The sequence below is a fragment of the Gordionus sp. m RMFG-2023 genome, chromosome 1 (genome assembly GCF_954871325.1).
Source record: "Gordionus sp. m RMFG-2023 chromosome 1, tfGorSpeb1-WG-v2, whole genome shotgun sequence".
In the NCBI taxonomy this organism is placed as follows: domain Eukaryota; kingdom Metazoa; phylum Nematomorpha; class Gordioida; order Chordodea; family Parachordodidae; genus Gordionus; species Gordionus sp. m RMFG-2023.
Window position 1 is genome coordinate 36752791 of NC_088775.1, and position 19233 is coordinate 36772023.

The 19233-nt window shown below is 29.0% G+C and overlaps 2 protein-coding genes across 2 annotated transcripts in view; one reads left to right on the forward strand and one right to left on the reverse strand.

Moving 5' to 3' along the window:
• Positions 1 to 631: 631 nt before the first annotated feature.
• LOC135924917 (uncharacterized) lies at positions 632 to 5873 on the reverse strand. The gene is made up of 8 exons (XM_065460049.1): positions 5868 to 5873; positions 5506 to 5658; positions 4924 to 4998; positions 4806 to 4877; positions 4697 to 4759; positions 2393 to 3708; positions 1994 to 2276; positions 632 to 1885 (listed from the first exon to the last, which is right to left on the reverse strand). The coding sequence occupies exons 1-8, from the start codon at positions 5871 to 5873 to the stop codon at positions 632 to 634; spliced, it is 3222 nt and encodes a 1073-aa protein (XP_065316121.1).
• A 159-nt stretch (positions 5874 to 6032) lies between these two features.
• Positions 6033 to 19233, forward strand: part of LOC135925316 (uncharacterized) — an 88808-nt gene continuing 75607 nt past the window's right edge. The window contains exons 1-3 of the mRNA XM_065460942.1: positions 6033 to 6109; positions 6188 to 6278; positions 6366 to 6518. Of these exons, the coding sequence (XP_065317014.1) occupies position 6109; positions 6188 to 6278; positions 6366 to 6518 (245 nt within the window). The 5' untranslated portion in view covers positions 6033 to 6108. The remainder of the gene's footprint in view (positions 6110 to 6187; positions 6279 to 6365; positions 6519 to 19233) is intronic.

Below are 19233 nucleotides of genomic sequence, written 5' to 3' on the forward strand. Positions count from 1 at the left end.
ACGGGTACCATTACAAAGTCCTTTCTTTGGGCTCAAGTTGCGTAATAGCATAACAATTGTACCAACCTTAAGTGTTAGCTTGTGAGGTGGCATACCGGATGGAGTTTGTGAATGCAAAAATTCTAGTGGAAAATTCATTATATCATCCTTATTATCGCTTTCAATGGAATCTGCACTATAATAATGTTTGATAGGGCCTGAAATTATATTAATGATATCGTTGTTGAGGGTAAGTGCAATTTTATTTTTGGTGGTTAATATTATTTTAGTAGAAAGACTATCTATATCAGCAATTTCTATAGAATTACCATACACACATTTTATTAATGAATCATTTTCAAGCAAATAAGGTGGGATTTCAACACTATTTGTAGGAAGATCAGAATTGCTGCGTGATAGCCCATCTCCAATTTTAAGTTACCTAATCAACTTGATCTGATGAAATACGCATATTATCAATCAAATGTATTATTTTAAAATGACTCCATAAATATGAACTTTTTATACAGGACTCTATAATATCGACTTTGGAGCCTTTAGGCACTACTGGTAAAGTCTGTCTAAAATCACCACCTAATAAAATTACTTTTCCGCCAAATGGGTGGAAATTTTTCATAATGTCTTTAAGTAATCAGTCAATGCATCGCAAAGCGTGTTTAGTCATCATTGTGGCCTCATCAATAATAATCAATTTGCTATTTTTAATATCTAGAGTTAGCGAACTATGTAAATTCATATGGGATGTAGAAGTTTCAAAGATAGGCACAGGTAATTTAAATCCGCAATGGATGGTTCTTCCCCCATTTAAAAGAATAGAGGATATGCCGGTGGTTGCAAAAGGCAATACAATTTGATTTTTTGCTCTTATATAACACATTAAGGTATTGTAAAGATACGTTTTACCTGAACCTCCAGGGCCATCCACAAAGAAATATATTTCTGGAATATTTTCTAATTCAATCGCTTGTATAATTAAATCAAAAGCATATTTTTGTAATCGGTTTAATTTAGATATACGCTCGATTGAATCGGCAGCTTCAACATGGGCATCATAATGTTGTTTTGGGGGGATTTTTGTAGGTGAAGGAAGATCAAAACTTTGACAGCATAAACCATGATCAAGAAAAACGTTTTCAATGTCCATTAAAGCCATGTTTATTGCAATTACTTCTGAATATTGACGCAAATAATCTTCAATCATCATAAATCTGAACCTATTCCATAGATATGCAGGATTTTCAGGCTGACAAAAAATGCAGATAAAGGCAAAAGTACTCCGAAGTTGTGACGGCATTTGATATATTGATCCCTCTTCTAAGCATGATTCCCACTCTTTATCATCTGATAACAAATTTCTTTTAATAGCTGCCTCTTTAAAAGTACTCATTAAAATTCCATTAATAGTTTTTAAATAATCAAAACTTGTAGCCCCGCAAACATGAAGTAATAATAATCGAAGGAAGAATCGTTCACCAGAATTAGGATGAACGGAATACATTCTCGAAATTACATTTAATCGTTTTTTTCTTAGTTTCCAATGGTAATTTGTAAACACATAATGATAAGGTATTTCCCCATAAAGATATTGTCTAGCATTTAGATCTGTCTTATTTAACTCAAACCATGCCGTTAAAGTAGTATGATTATTTTCTGATCTCAATAAAGCATCTCTTTCATGTCCAGCAGTGAAATATACTGGCTGTTGTAAAGGTAAATGAATTCCTAAGCGAATAACAGCGTGCGAGCGGTCATGCATATTATTTTCTAATAATCTCCACATTGATTCACATGCACTCACATATCGCGCATTTAAATGTGATTTAATTTCGTCATGAATATTTATATTTGAAGCAACATTAATGTCAACATTAGTACAGTCATAGCCCTAATAAATATACTTAAAGATATATTTTACCGATTTAATAGATGTACAAATTTCCACGTTAATATGAGCATTGAATTTTAACATTAGATATCGATTATATGGAATAACATAACGATTATCCGTAAGTTTACCAGAAAGAATTGTAATACCATTATCTCGCCTTTTATAATATGGATACCCATCAATATTTGGTCTTGTTTCCATTTGAAAATCCTTCGGAAATTTTTTGGTACATATGCCATTTTCCATGCAAGGCGATTTGGGGTTAAATATCCCGCAAGGAACATGTATCATAAAATGGGTAACAATCTGAAAAAGTTTAGGATCGAGAATTTTATCTGGCATTTCGGCACAAACAAATTTATCTATAGCTTGAGATGTTTCAATTTTGCTATCATCGTTTAAAATAATAAGTATATGGGCATGAGGCAAACCTCTTTTTTGGAACTCGATTGTATATATAGAAGCCATAGATTTACCAAATAAATTTTTTTATTTATACCGAACAATAATTCATTTAATTTCAATTTAAAAACACGGGCTATTAAATCTGGTCTATCTGTAGGACTTTGCCCGGAAAATAGATTTTCCTTAATTTCACGCCAATTAGGATTGCATGTAAAAGTAATAAACAAATCAGGTTTGCCAAATTTGAGCACAATGGCCATTGCATCGTGATAGCGTTCTCGCATATTTCTTTGAGGAAAAGATGATGGTAATATTACTGCTTTGCCGGGAATTATATTGTTTGACTTTGTTTCCAAGTAGTCCATTAATCCAGAATATTCATCTACTCGTAATTTTGGCTGATTTTGTCTAATAAAATTTAAATTATTCGCCTCGACCTGTAAATAGGAATCAACAATATATTGTTGTGATAATTTCCCAGCAAAAAGGATTGGGTTGAATTCATTTTCACGAATTGCTAATCTAAATATTTTAAACTGTAGTAGTGAGATATTTGCCCTTGTACGCCCTGTATCTTCACCCTTTAAATCTGGTTTCCAACCAGGGTCACCAAAAGGAAATAATAGAGGATATACCATTGGATCAAGATTAGGGCTTAATATATTTATATTTATCAGATCACTACCATCAACTCGAGGATAGACCTTGATAAATGGGGGTTCACCATCATCATTTGTAAAAATTATAGCTACTTCATCTATATTAGGAATGTTATATCTTCGCTTGTCACTTGAGCGATCTGCACGAAAAATCATATTGATTTTTTGAACTGGACGATTTTCTTGAATAGCCCTATTTTTTTCTTCTTTCTCAATTTCTCCCAAGGTTTTAAAACTAATAGAAAATGGGTTATTCTGTCTTATTAAAATATCTAATCTTTTTAAGAGATCCTCATTGCAACCAGAATTTTCTTTCATGTGTAAACTGCCATTAACAGCTTGGGTGGTCTCAAGGACATATAGTTGTGCAAATTTAGGAGGCATCCCAGTGGAAGGATATAAATGAGATGTTCGGTGATAAATTTGCCCATGAACTCTAAAACAATATGGGCCTGGGTTTAAACTATTAGAAATCTGTGCTCCCATGGATGCGAACGCAAGTGAACTATTATAAGATCTTATATATTTCATAAAGTTTGAATGAAATTCATTGTTAGGATTAGATAAAAGGTCTTGTAAAAAAGGAATATATCGGATTGATGGTATCTTAACTTTACCCTTATGACAGCAATTCTTAAATTTGCCATCTGTGGGTTTTTCCAATAAAAAATTTAGAGAATCGCAATAATCGCACTTAGTGTTGAGTAATCCACAATAATGTTCTTGTACTAATGATTGTTGTGCAGAAATATTTATCTAAAATAAATAAAATAAATTTGAGGCCTGCTAAAAATTATACATATAATTTAATATTTTTGTGATTATTCAGAGACCTGCAGTCCCGGTGTAATTGTAAAATCAATACCATCAAAAATCAATACGTTATTGATTTTTATAAATCTTTGATTCGACATTTATATATGAATCACAAAATTTTATAAACTCAATCAATAAGGTCCATTTAATTTATTTGAATTCATAATATCATTTATAAAACTTTGAATCAACAATTATATAGCACTTCACAAATTACAAATAATGAGTAAACACATATAAAATATATAGGATATCAAGAATTGTAAAATAAATAAATTCCCTGATAAATTATATAAAAGAATAGAAAATCATATTTATCATTTTAATATATTTAAAACTATTAAATCTATTTTAAATAAAATTTTTACAAATCGAAAATGGCCGCCAATATTTATAAAGCGATGAAAAAATATATAATAAATAAATATTTTATAATTTTAATGGTCGCCAAAATATTTGAAGCGATGCAAACATCTTAAAAATCTATACGGTATTGATTCTACAATAGCAATATATCACTACGGTATGAATCTATAATGATATCAATACGGTATTGAAGTTACAATGGGTATTGATTTCACAATCAATACACCGGCTCTGATGTAAACATATGCCAGGCTTATAATAATTTTTTCTAAAATATTCCATGGGTAATTACGATTATGTAGCACATACTTATTTTATCTTATATTTTGCCCGTCAAGATGATAGTGAAATAAGAATTTTCTTTTTTATTAGTTGATGAAATATATTTTTTATTGTGGACATAAATTAAAATTAATAACCATATACTTCATAAATAAATAATAAATTTTGAATAACCCCTGATGATGGATAAATCAAAAATTTTCTTATCTATCTTATGAGATGTGATTCAGAAATTTATATTTATTAAAATATTTGTTATACATAAATTAAAAATTTTAACTTGGTTTGTTTTTATTGATTTGGGTAGATTAAGATTTTGGTGAATAGTAGATTTTGGTAGTGTCTAATTTAAAAAAATTTATTTGTTAACATAAATTAAAATTTTTAACTTCGTTTTCTATTGATTTGGGTAGATTAAGATTCTGTTGAATGGTACATTTCGGTAATATGATTCGTAGAATCTAATTTAAATAAATTTATTTGTTAATATAAATTAAAATTTTTAACTTTGTTTGTTTTGATTGATTTGGGTAGATTAAGATTCTGTTGAATGGCACATTTCGGCAATATGATCCGTGAAATCTAATTTAAATAAATTTATTTTTTAACATAAATTAAAATTTTTAACTTCGTTTGTTTTTATTGATTTGGGTAGATTAAGATTCTGTTGAATGAATGGTACATTTTGGTAATATGATTCGTGGAATTTAATTTAAAAAAATTAATTTATTAAGATAAATTAAAATTTTTAACTTGGTTTATTTTGATTGATTTTGGTAGATTAAGATTCTGCTGAATGGTACATTTCGGTAATATATATCGTGGAATCTAATTTTAAAAAAATCTATTTGATAACATAAATTAAATTTTTTAACTTCGTTTGTTTTTATTGATTTGGGTAGATTAAGAGTCCGTTGAATGGCACATTTCGGCAATATGATCCGTGGAATCTAATTTAAATAAATTTATTTATTGTCATAAATTAAAATTTTTAACTTGATTTGTTTTTATTGATATAGGATCACTGAAAAAATTATATCTAAAAAAAAATAATAAAATAGATTTTAATGGCCCACAGTAATGTTCAACTTCTTCTTGATTTTCAGTATCTTCAAGATGATTGGATGTTGAAGCAAATTGTTTATTTCCAGTATCTTCAAGATGGTTGGATGTTGTAGGAATAAGACTTTGTTCGTTCCTTTTCTTGATACGACAAAGTGCCTGTCTCTTTCTAGCTTTCTCCTTATGTTGATTTATTATTAAAATTTAAAAATATAAGAATTACTCAATTTTATAAAAATAAGTTTAGTTTAAAATATTTATTATTGTGGACATAAAATAAAATTACTAAATATATACTTCATAAACATATTTATAAAAAATAATGGAAAATAAAATTAATAGGTGGGTTAGTCTTAGATTCATTTTTTAAATATAATCACCTACTCCACCTTCATAAAAAAAAGTCTTATGAAAATTTAAGAATAAAAGATACTATAAAATATTATATCATAAATCACCTTTAAAACTAGACTTGTTTTCTATATATTAATAATTCTTGCTGACAAATAATGGATAACCAAACTACAAAATGGCGCTACAGCTGATTACAATGTGTGGACACTTTTATAATGCATTGAATGAATGAATCGCCAATCTATAGTTATATATATCATTGAATAATTCTTAAAAAGTAAAAAGTTACTTTATTTATGTACTTATGTAATTTAAAAGCTACAACATTTTATAATTAACATCAAATATTTTATAGTGCTTTGGAAGGAATTGCGAGATAAAATTTATTCAAATGATGTGCCTTCTCAATTGGAAGGTGTTAATACCCTTCTACTTTTACAAAATAGGTCATAAGTATTCGATGGTTTTTTTTGAAACAAAAATGCTAAAATTTAATATATATAAATTGTTCTATAACTAAATATTTATAATAGAGACACAACTGATTTTCCTTTGGCCTTGGCTGCCACAATAGATTTAGTAATACCCAAAATTAGACAAAAAGAAGTACAACTTGATTCAAAAAAATCAATAATTTGTAGTTTGGATCATGAACTACCATTCCTATTTTCAATGGCAATAGTTAGGTATTGTATTAATTAATTTTATACATTATTTATTAATAAATAATCTGGTAATATGCAAGTTTGTAAACTAAAGTTTTAATTATAATTAGATTCTTTAAAAAATTAAAAGAATTGAATCTTTTAGCAGTAAAAGACACTCAAATTTTAATGGAAATTTAATTATATTAATTATTTGTTATTATAAAAAGCATACTCATTTTGATATTTTTATAGACACCAATAGCTAACTCTGTATCAGGCCTATCAGGTGTCTGCAAATTTTTTTTGCTCATTTGATCTAATTAAAAATTTTTTCAAGGGTCTAAATCTGAACTGATACAAAATTGTATTCTAGGAACAGAGAGTCTAACCTGATATAATTTTTTATATTGTATTGTCTAAAAAGTACAATATTTCAATGAACACAAATAAAAGTGGTAAAGAATAAAAAAAAATGTTGTAGTCTTAATATTAAAAAATAAATTAAAATTTTGCCTAGGTCCAAACTTAGTCCAAAATAAATTTAAAATGAAGGCCAGAATACCAAACTCAGTCCAAAATAAATTTAAAATGAAGGCCAGCATATGACTAAGTCTAAGAGAATGTCTATTCAATTTAGATGTGACTTGGATTGATTCAGGGCTCTACCATTAATTTATATCTCGACTTTTTAAATGTTTTTATTTGAAATCCCTTCTTTTCTTATTGAGAAATCGAAAATAATTTATAACAAAATTTGGCATAGAGTTGTAATTTCTAATAAGCAAAGTTGTCAAATGCTACTTTTAAAAGTACAGTGCTACCGCTAATGCTATTTATCAAAAAAAGTAATGCACTACCACTAACGCTATTTGTCAAAAAAGTAGTGCACTACCTTTATTGCTACCCATCAAAAAAAATTGTGCGCTATTAGCTACTATTTTTTTAATTACTTTTTATATAAAAAATTTAGAAATAAATTTATTAATTTTTTGCTTAAATACACAAAAATCAACATTTATAAATATTTAAATATAGTTAGTTATTGATTATTTAAAATTTTATATAAAAAGATTAAAATTAATGTAATAAAAATAACTATTTATGGTAATATTCATTTTTTATTTCATTTTAATAATAAAATTACTTTTATACTATCATCCTCAAGTCTAAAGCGATAATTTAAAAATATAAGTTTCGCCTTGCTAAATAATCTCTCAACCATAACACTTGAGGTCAAGGCAGTATTTAATTTTATATACATATTTTTAATATAAGAAAAATTACCAAAAGGGGATTTTCTATTATAGGAGTATCCTTTATTTCAAAAAAATTATCAATGGAACTCGTTTTTGTGGTCCTAACTAAGGCATCTTTGTAGACTATTCAGCTTTACCATGAGCCTAATCGATTAGAGCATCTTTTATCACTTCAAAGTTATCTGCTATCTTAATCATTAATGTCTGGTGACAAAAAATGGTTGTACCAGGGGATAGAATTTTGATTACCATGGTAAATGATGGATTATCATCCAATGATATGGCTGTATCAATTATAAAATCAACAATGACTTTATCCAGTTTCTGAGAAATATTGTCATGTGCAATATAATTAAACAGTTGTTTGAATTAAATTGGTCTTTTTGAATGTAGTCTCCCTTATACCAAAATTATTAAGATGATTTTCTATCCTTTAAAACTGTTGGTATGAACATTCTTACAAAATAAAAATACTATTAGGATTTAAAAATAAAAGTGTTTTTGAGGATATAGCTACTATACATTTTAAACAAATAAATTTGTAGCCACCTTTTTTTAAACATTAATTGAAAATGGAAGATTTGTATTATTATTATCAAGAACATTTTCTTCCAGGGTACTTTTAACCATTAAGATTATCATTGTCTGACTCAATTACATCGATTTCGATATCCATTTGCAATGACATTTTAAATAATCTATAACACCAGATGATTTAGGCTTATAATACAAATTATAATATCAGCTATCCAACTGCTGTTCTTTTATAAGTTAATAAGTAATTAAGCTTAAAATATATTTTAATTAGTTAAAAACCACGTAAAATAACATTATATTCACTCTAATCTAATATCATATTCTTATAAATTATTTCAATCAAATAAATTTGATATTCTAAATAACACAATCACCAAATTGATCACAAAATTGAATGTTACTTTGTCATCCTTGAGGCATATTATACTGCATGGGGGTTCAAGTATACACACTCTGGTTCTACTCACCATCAATATTCCTCACTCTCCATCACAAATCCCACCATACAATAATGCTGTTATTAATGATATTAGGCAATTACCCCATTATGAAACCATCTTTGCAATTACAGCTTTCATTTCATGATCTCATATAAAAAACTCATTTGAGAATAGAATATTAAAATTGTGCCTATTTGATATTAGATTGGCAATATAATAACTATTGATAGAATAATTCCATATAAAGAGTTTTAAATTTATTAGTAAATAGAATATATGATTGATGGTCATTGTCAACAAAAAAAAATTCATCACATTTTACTTATATGAATTTTAATTTACAGAGCAATGCATACAATTAGCCATAAACACAATTGTGAATTTTAACAATAATGATAATCACCTTCACCCTCAATCTGGTAAAAATTTCCAATTCATGAGCTTACCCAGACCTCAGCACAGCACCTATATTAAACATAACTGCCCACTGAGTAATAAATTTATAAAAATAACCAAATTGGGGCCTGTCATCTCATCAAAACCAGAAAATCAAGTGTCCTCAATATGGGCTACCCATCTTATCACCAGTCATTCATTTAACCCTTAATGCCTTTTTAGCTCTTGCCCTCACAACTAAACAACCCATAATCAACATTCCCACCTCATTGGCTGATGTGCTTACTAGCCCAACAGTTTCTATCTACACTGGCACAAATGTTTCCACGTTTGATCCAGCTGACTCCACAGATCAAGAAATATTTCAAGTCACACCAACGCCATTTATAATTCCACGAATACCTAAGGGAGCAAGGCTTCAGAAAAACTTGACTTCCTTGTTAAATTATTATTCTTCTGAAAAACACTGGCTGGACACCCTGTCATTTGCCTTTACTACCTTGCAAGTTCCTGATACCGCCAGAAAAAAATCCCTGACATGACACATTAAGGATGCAACTATCTACCCCTTACTCATTAATCACATTTCCACATTCTTTAAAGGTAATGACACAGATAAAAATAAGAATCATAAAAATGACCTGCTCACCAAAGCTAGGCTAATATCTAAAAAACTTGAGAACCTGAATGTTAAATCCGCCATACGCCTGGCAACCTCTGTCAATAAGCTGACTCCCTACGATCAAGCAACTTATCAAGCTCTTCTCCTAAAACACTACTCACAACTATTTTAAGGATGAAACACCGTCTTACCCTGGAGCTCCTAGCCACTTATACCACAAGCGACGTTAAAAAGGCTATTCTCTCCTATCGCGATTCCTCACCTGGGTTTGATGGGTTTCGCCCAATATTCTTACAGGATCTAACCGCACCTTACATCACATATTTGGGAAAAATTACCTAACTCATCAACCATATGCTTACTGGAGACATACCACCCGCCATTGTTCCACTCCTATACTTAGCTAAACTCATCGCTCTCCATAAACCTAATAAAGATATTCGCCCTATCGCTATTGGAACCACTTGGCGCCGATTAACCGCCAAGCTAGTAGTAAACAGAATATTGTTCACAATATCCAATCACCTGTGCCCGAATCAATTAGGCTTCAACGTAAAAGGTGGATGTGAGGTATCCATTCACATGACCCGAATGTATTTACAAACATACCCCAGCGACGATATCCTAGTTAAAATAGACTTTTCTAACGTCTTTACCTCTCTAAGACGAAGAGCGTTTCTAAATCCTATCCTCACCTTCTACCCAGAATACTCACAATTTATCTTCGATTGTTATGCTAGTCCCTCGCACCTTCAATTTGGAGATAGAATAATTCCTTTTAGTGATGAGATACAACAAGGTGACCTTCTTGGTTCCTTTTTGTCCTGTCTGGGCAAAAAGCCTGGTACGAGGCATAAATGACCAATGCAAGTGAAATCTTCATAATTGGTATATCGACGATGGTATACTAGGCGGCTTACCGGATGAAGTGATAAAGGCACTCAAGATAAAATCCAGCGAGAGCAGTTTGGAACTGCGAATTAATCCAGACAAGAGCGAATATTGTCCCCTTGGGATCATTGACCTTAATCACGATCTTATGTTCACTCATACATCATTGAACTCTGACACATCTCGGTTCTACAGTAGGTAAGAACGAGTCCATTATCAAGTTCCTTGCCAATATTTCAGAGATCCTCATGCGCGATACACTATCCTGTCTCCCAACCCACCAAGCTTTCTTCCTATCGAAGAACTACCTTCTAATTCCGAGAATTTTATATGCACTCCGATAGTTGCGAATCTTTCAATATGATGTCAACTTCGCTGCGCATGAGCTCAAGATTAAACGCCTCACAGAAGATTACTCAATCTTAAATTTGGGGACCTATCTTGGTTACAGGCTACCTTACTAACCAAATCCAATGGCATCGCCCCCTACTTTCCGTTAGTGCATTCATATCCTCTCGCCTGTCTTGTGAGCCCATCATGCACTCACTCATAAAACATCCTAACCCCTTGCTTCTGCAGGCAATTGATCTATGGAAGTCTCTCTCATTAGTCGATCCTCCCTCTTCGGCAACTACAGAAGGACTGGGATAGAGGCTTTCCCATCGCGAAACCTTAACCAGCTCCTAAGCAATGATTAGCTACGTCACGTCATCGGTCTTCGACTTAATTGTGATATGGTGATACCTTATCACTGTATCCTCTTTCAAACATCGGTCAACTCCAAGGGCCGTCACTCTTTGCACTGCAAGCGCTTTAGAGGAAGATTCATTAGGCATTCAAAATGCAATGATACTATTGCTAGGGCCTTGAAATCTACTGGATCTCGTCAATCCTCGAGCCTAATGTTCTTTACAATTCTGACGGTAAACGGCCTGATGGTTCTACCATGATCCCTTGGAAGAGGGGAGAATTTCTAACCTGGGATTCTTCATGCATCGATCCTCTTGCCCCTTCTAATATAAATAGGAATGCTTTACTGGACGCCTAGACAAATAAATTCCTAAATATTCGTCATAACTACCTGCCAACTATACATTTATACCACTAATTGCCACGACTCTAACATCTTTCGGCTCTCATGCCCTGGCCTTTTTTAATTTTGGGAAAACGGATCTCTATTAGGACCGAGGATCCCAACGAGGGATTCTACCTACGCCACAGGTTAGCCCTAAACATAAAAAAGGGCAATTATCTCAGCTTTATACTCTCAATGACCGAAACACTCTGATTGAACATTCTAGGCATAGGATAGACTTAGGCTATTTTACTCCCAATTATAACGTTGACGCTAAAAGGAACTTGGATCTCAATCGATAAAAGACAGCAAAAATTAAGGACTTTATATATATGATTTACTAATAATATATTTTTTTTCCAATAATTGTGAAAATTATAGCTTATTTTGTAATTTTATAATTATTTATGACTAAGCTTTTCACATCTTTATAATATCAGATAAAATTTACGCATATATATCAGTGGCGTATCCATGATTTTCTTATGGGAAGGGGGATATTTTTTGGGCCCCTTTACCTGGCCTTCGGCCGGGTCTTATGTTTTAGCTATTCTATTAAATTATTCATAATTTAATAATAATTATATTTCTACTTTTAACTATTATTTACTAATTCGTTTTTATGGATATTACAAGCCTATTTTTTATTATTTTAAGTTAGGTATTATATTTAATAAAGTTTTTTTAAATGTAGAGTTGAAATAAAGTTTAATTTCCTTTTTTTCTCTAAAATTTGCTTTAAAAACTAGCCTCAGCTTAAATTCTTATACAATATAAGTAAAATATAATTTTATTTATTGAAAATACTAATAGTAATAGTGTCTATAAAATATTGACTAGGAAATAATTTAGAAAACAAGTTTTTTTTAACTTCTTATCAAATACAATATTATACAAATTTTTTTTTAAAATACTATAATTATAATGTGATTTTTAATTTTCGTTGGAATGTTGCCAATTCATCAAGAATTTTGTTTGTCGTTGGAACCAAATCTCTGTGGATATTTAACAGCTAACCCATTTAGCCGAGATTCGGAAGTAGTACTTCGTAAATATTTCAAACTTCTCAAGTTGGAAAAAGTCCTTTCATTCGTACATGTTGTAATAGGCAAACATGCAAGAATATCAAACAACTTCAAAATATTAGGAAATTGAGCCAAGGTTTCTTTACAACGATTGAGCGCATCAATAGCATGCTCAGGTAAAATAGCTAAACGTAGTAAATATTTATACCACAATTCGAATTCACTGATTAAATTTATTTCAGTATCAATATCATAGGAATAAAATTTTGCTAAATATTTAATTTTACCAATAGTGGCATTAGAAAACGAAGAAGGATTTTTGGGTAATATACTTGAAGATTGCTAAAGACTTGTTTTTTTATCTAAAAACCGTACTTTTATTTGCGATAAAAAAGTATCTAAGAATGGGATGATAATGGATATTTTATAATATTCTTCAGTTGAGCCAATATTTATTTTACATCTCAATAATTAGGTGCTAGACGACCTTTAATTAGTGTTATATCATAAAATTTAGCCTTCGATTCCACGTTTAGATAAATATGAAAATATTCATCTACATTCATTCTTATTGTATCTACTACCTGTTATATTTTCCACCAAATCAATAACCTGAACCAAATCTTAATTTGGTTTTTGTAAAAGGAAAATAATTTATTGATGCAACTAGCAGCAATGATAAACTCTGATTGATCAATTGAATTCAATAATGATATATGACACATTACTTTTTTTCATACTTAGCCTTATTTAACTTTTGTATTTCTATTTCTTATGTTCTACAAATGGAAGTAAAAGAAAAATATTTAAAAAATTATAGATATTTATAAATAATTAAAATATTATTAAAAATACTTATTAATTCTAACTCACTAATAATTTTGTTTAATAAAATAATTATATATAATAATAAAATAAATTACCGTTTGATTTCAATCTCTTTGACTAAAAAATATTTCCATTTTATTAATATTTTTGAATAATGTTAATGTACTCACAAGTAAAGGAAATTTTAATAAAATTTATTTATAAATATTTATTTTGGAAAATTGATATTCAAATATTTGTAAAATTTTGATTGGAAGGGGGGGGGTAAAAACAGCCAAATATGCGATGGGGGGGGGGATTTTCTCTCCCCCCCATTGGTTATGCGGCTGATATATATAATTTATAAGACGCTTGCATATGATTAAAATAATTATATAATCGAAATTACAAATTGAAAATATAAATCACAAATTGAAAATATAAATAAAATTATATAATTAATTATAATGATTTAATTTTATTTATATTTTCATGTTTATAGTTACATTCATTGTATTTTTTGAAAGTAGCTAAATGGCGGCCATTAGTTATTTTCATAAAAAGGAGCGCGCTAAAAAATAAATAATTGGGAAAAGTAGCGCGCTATTAGCTAACGCTACCAAAAAAGATAGCGCGCAAGCTACTTTAACAACTGCCAATATGAGTAAACAAAACAATTGAAATGAGCATAGCTAAAAGTAAACATTTTTTTTTCAATCTTTTTTCTTCAAGATAATGATATTAGTGATATGCATTAAGCTTAATTTTTCAAACCTGCTCCAATTTAAAAATAAATTTTTATCCAGCCATGCCTGACCCTGAACAAATTTTTCTATTTGCCCCAAAAAGCCCAACCCAAAAAAATTATTTTCTGCTTGGCCTAACCTGAATTCATTTAAATATAGTTTTCATTTTTTTTCCAATTTTATTGTTACATTTTTACACTCAACATAATCAAGTTTTTGATCATTTTACAAACAAATAAAAATTGTCTTACAAAAATTTTAAAATATATCTATTATTTTAAAATATATCAATTTTATTTCAAAATTTAAACCCAACCTAGCTTGGCCTAATTTAAAAAAATTAATATTACTCAATCCAGCTTAAACATATTTTTTTCGAGCTCAAATCTTGTTTGGGCAAGGTGTGGGCCAGGCCTACTTTTGCAGATCTCTAAATTAAATATCATATTTTATAAAAAATATAGTGAAAATAATAAAATAATAATTTGCACAATATTTTGGGGAAACTTCTTTTTTGCACTGATGTTTCTAATTTGTGTGTGCATATGTCGTTAATTAAAAGGAGAAAGTCTTCATTTAGATTTATGAAGATTTGGACTTTCATTGGGTAATTCCATGTCAAATCAATCACTTTTCGGCCGACCCCTTTCGATTTCGATAAAAAATCGTAGGCTGGTTATATATGTTCCCATTAGATTATAAACAAAATTTTAGCGCATTAGAAACTATATTAGCGGAGATATTCGGAGTTAAAGGTCCAAAAAACGTCTTTTTTTGCTTTTTACTGATGTTAAATAATTAGTTTTTAATTTAAAACTAAATATGATTAAATATTGAATCTAATATCAATAGCCAAGTTAATAATAGATGATTATGGCGAAAACATCAAAATTAATTTTTGATAAAATATGGGTCATCTTATGGTCAGTTGAAAACTTGAAATTAATATTTCCAAATGTATATGATCTCCGATTTTTAATTTTTTTAAGAAATATTATCCGTTTACTATTTTTTTAATAATTTCTTCGACAATTAGTATGGCTGGATATTTATTTAAAAAAATATTGCGATTATTATACTTAAAAAAATAGATGGCGCTATATATAATAGTTTTAATATGTTAAAATTTATTTTTTTTATTGATTAAAAATATTTTATTGTATATATATATCATACTAAATCGATTACAATGTGCATTATATATATTATTTGTAATTCAGATCATAAAATTTTAAAATCTTCACAAATTTTGCCTATTTAAGATAGTTTATAAATTAATTAACTTCATCTAAAGGAATACAAAGCCTGGCTAGCTTGTGAGATTCTTCAGAAGATAATATATATATTCGACTGGTGGGAGTAGAAGGATTGACCAGCGAGAGAATATGAGATTTAGGCAACACTAAAATATTATCTTTCAGAGGAAATTTAAATGAGGCTGAAGGTCCACAAGGGTGTAAAAATCGGATTTTTACTTCTTCATTTATATCACTTTTATTGATTATATATCCTAACCACCATTTATCATCATATACACATGTTATATATCCATTAATATTTTGAAATATAATTTTCTCATTTAAAAACGAAACTTGTTTTATATTATATTTTTTGGAATTAGAATATATTTTGGTTTTTAGTCTATTTTGATCAATGGGAATAACCCCGTGAATTTTTTGGGTCCCATGTATGGGCAGTGCAGAATTAAATCTTTTACGAAGGGCTAATTCCTCTTCAATATATTCTTGATTGGATACATATTCAAATTGAATTCCATTAATATTTTCTTTAGCATCATTATATAATTCTAATGGGGTTAGGATTTGATTTTTATTTGGCCTTTGAAGACTAGCTCTGGCAACTAATCTTTTGACAGTTCCTCCGATACCGTCACATGCATTTTTGCCGTGAGCAGTGACAAAGAAATGCCATTCGGCAGGAATATTAAAATCGTATTTATGAAGGCATATGTTCAGAAAATTTTTGCGATTCTTGTATTGAGACGCGGCTTCATCCGAAAAATATATTATTTTTTCTGGTTTAGAATTAAATTTGGCTGTTAAGAATTTAATAAATTTTTTTTGATAAAGGTGGACTGCACTAGTATTATGGCTTAATGATTCGGACAAAATAACAAAATTTATATTTTTTAATTCTTCTCCAGATTTATAATATGCTATAAATGGATGTATAGTGGCCTGCACATTGTTCCAATGCCTGAACTTCATCTTGTAAAATAAAGGAATAATTCTCAGAATAATCTAGAATTGTTAAAAATTCATCATCTTTTAAATATTCTTTGGAATTCTTCAAAAATAAACTTTGTGTTTAGCTATAAACGAGTGACGCAGTAAAATTTGAACTTTTTATAATAGATATTCGATGTAACCATTAATGAACTTTATAATAGTTTCAAGATTTGCTCTATTCACCATGATCCATTGTTTAAACGTGACATATTTTATACGATTTCTCTGAAACAATTCGTATAATTGGCCCATAGGAGATTCTATACCAGTCAGGGTTGTGCATTTGACCGGTCAAATACGTTTCGGTCAATTGACCGATATTTGACCGGTCAAATACGGTCAAATGTGGTCAAATTCAAATATATGTTTTTTTAAAGTTAATATTAACTTTATTTTGAATATAATAGTAAAATAAAATCTATAATATTAATTTTTTAAATTCATTGTCATTCAATAACTAACGTGTAGCTATTGTAGCGGAGTTCTTGTTCTGATTCATTTTCAATATTATCATTTTCTTTAATATTTTTTAATCAATTTTCCTGATGTCTTAGATCTTCAATCGATTTCCATTTTCATAAGAATATTAACCCTAATCGACCTATTTCTTTCTAAAGAAGAAGTAGAACTAGGAATTGTTAGTCTCTTAATGGGCAGGGTGGACAAAGTTTAATATATTAACTAGTGGTCGGAATTGATTGTTTCTGGAAATTACTACTTTCCGCATAATTTGCTATATTAAACATGCTGTTTTTGCTTCTGAAATTAATTATATCACTTAAAATATTTTTGTCATCACTACCTTGTAAAAGAGCTAATTCTTAAATTATATCACATACTTGTGAGTTCTTCTCTTGATATTGTGAACACAAAAAATAAGCAAACATTGTGATCACATGTATTTACATCTTTTTTCCCTTTTTTAAACATATTTTCAATTTATTCTTCCTTTAAATTTTTTAGAGTATTTGACCGTATTTGACAGGTCAAATACTCAGGTCAATTGACCCGTCAATTGACTGAATTTGACTGGTCAATTGACCGACTTGCCAAACCTGATACCAGGGCATTGATCACAATTTTTTAAATAACATTTTGGCTGAGATGGATTATAATTTGCGCCAAAAGATTTTTATAAGAATTTATACAGTAATTTTCTCCTGCTGTAATTTCAGCTATTACATTTGTCATTATTTTCACATTCTGATGAATGGCGCAGACACAAACAGTGTGTGTGGCATCCAACTAAAATTCAGCTTTTTGGTCTAAGTTCGGCAAATTTAGAGAATCCAATTAATATACTTGGTTATTCTTCATTAAACATCTTGAATATTTCTTTAAGATTATTTAATATAAATCTTTGCTAATTCTTTCTCGCCTTTAACAGATACACAATCTTTTATTCCAGGCATGAGTCGGCTTATTTCATCAGAACTATAATTTTGTTATTTTTATTACTTAAAAAATTTTTCAAAATCTTTGAAATTTTCTTTATCTCTGGTTATTTTAATAATGTAAGATAATGACAATTTCATAACATTATTGGTCTTGATGAGTATGATTTAGTCTGGGGGGGGGAGGGTTGGGGGTAGGCCTAATAATTAATGTGATTTTCGATTTTTCCCTTAATAGTTTTCCTGCACTCCTTTAATCCTGCTTTTTTGTTCGTGTGCTTGTCCGATTTTTTAATTATTTTAATTTACATTGAAATATTAAAAAAAATTATTAAAATTTTTTATCCTGCGAATATCTCAGGGAAATAAGGTTTACAAAGTTATATAATCGAATTTTATGATATATTATACATTAAAATATTTTTAAACTAAAAAAAATGAATTTTAACATATTAAAACTATTATATATAGCGCCATCTATTTTTTTAAAGTATAAAAATCGCAATATTTTTTTAAATAAATATCCAGCCATGCTAATTGTTGAAGAAATTATTAAAAAAATAGTAAACGGATAATATTTCTTAAAAAAATTAAAAATTGGAGATCATATACATTTAGAAATATTAATTTCAAGTTTTCAACTGACCATAAGATGACCCATATTTATAAAAAAAATAATTTTGATGTTTTCGCCATAATTATCAATTATTAACTTAGCTATTGATATTAATTTTAATATTTGATCATATTTAGTTTTAAATTAAAAACTAATTATTTAACATCAGTAAAAAGGAAAAAAAGGCGTTTTTGGACCTTTAACCCCGATTATCTCCGCTAATATAGTTGCTAATGCGCTAAAATTTTGTTTATAATCTAATGGAAACATATATAACCAGTCTACATTGATTTTTTTGCTCATTTGACATGGAATGACACTCGATTCATTTCCAATTTAGAATATTTTGGATACTTTATTTTACAGGGTATTTTAGTTGTGACATTTTTTCTAATATGGTTTAACCAGATATTTATAGAGATCGTGTCGATCCACAAATTTTTCACAGATCCGATCCGATATTTTCCAATTACTTAAAACCCGATCCAATTCTGATAATACCTATATATTTATATTGATTTTTATTTATCATTTATCCTTGAACCAATGTCATAAAAATATCAATATTTTAAAAATCAACCAACTTTCACGAGATTATATTTTGTTTTTTTTATTCTCCAAAAGTTAATAATCTCATTAAAATATTTGTAATATGTTTATGGGTGAATGTGTAGTGTTGTTAAACAGCTCCACATAGCCG

Excerpts from the sequence above, each read along its gene's own strand:
- LOC135924917 (XM_065460049.1), bottom strand. Across the intron at positions 4,878-4,923 it reads AATCAATCAAAACAAACAAA|ATTCTACGAATCATATTACC; the intron begins GTTAAAAATTTT and ends TATTTAAATTAG. Across the intron at positions 4,760-4,805 it reads CCAAATCAATAGAAAACGAA|ACACTACCAAAATCTACTAT; the intron begins GTTAAAAATTTT and ends TTTTTAAATTAG.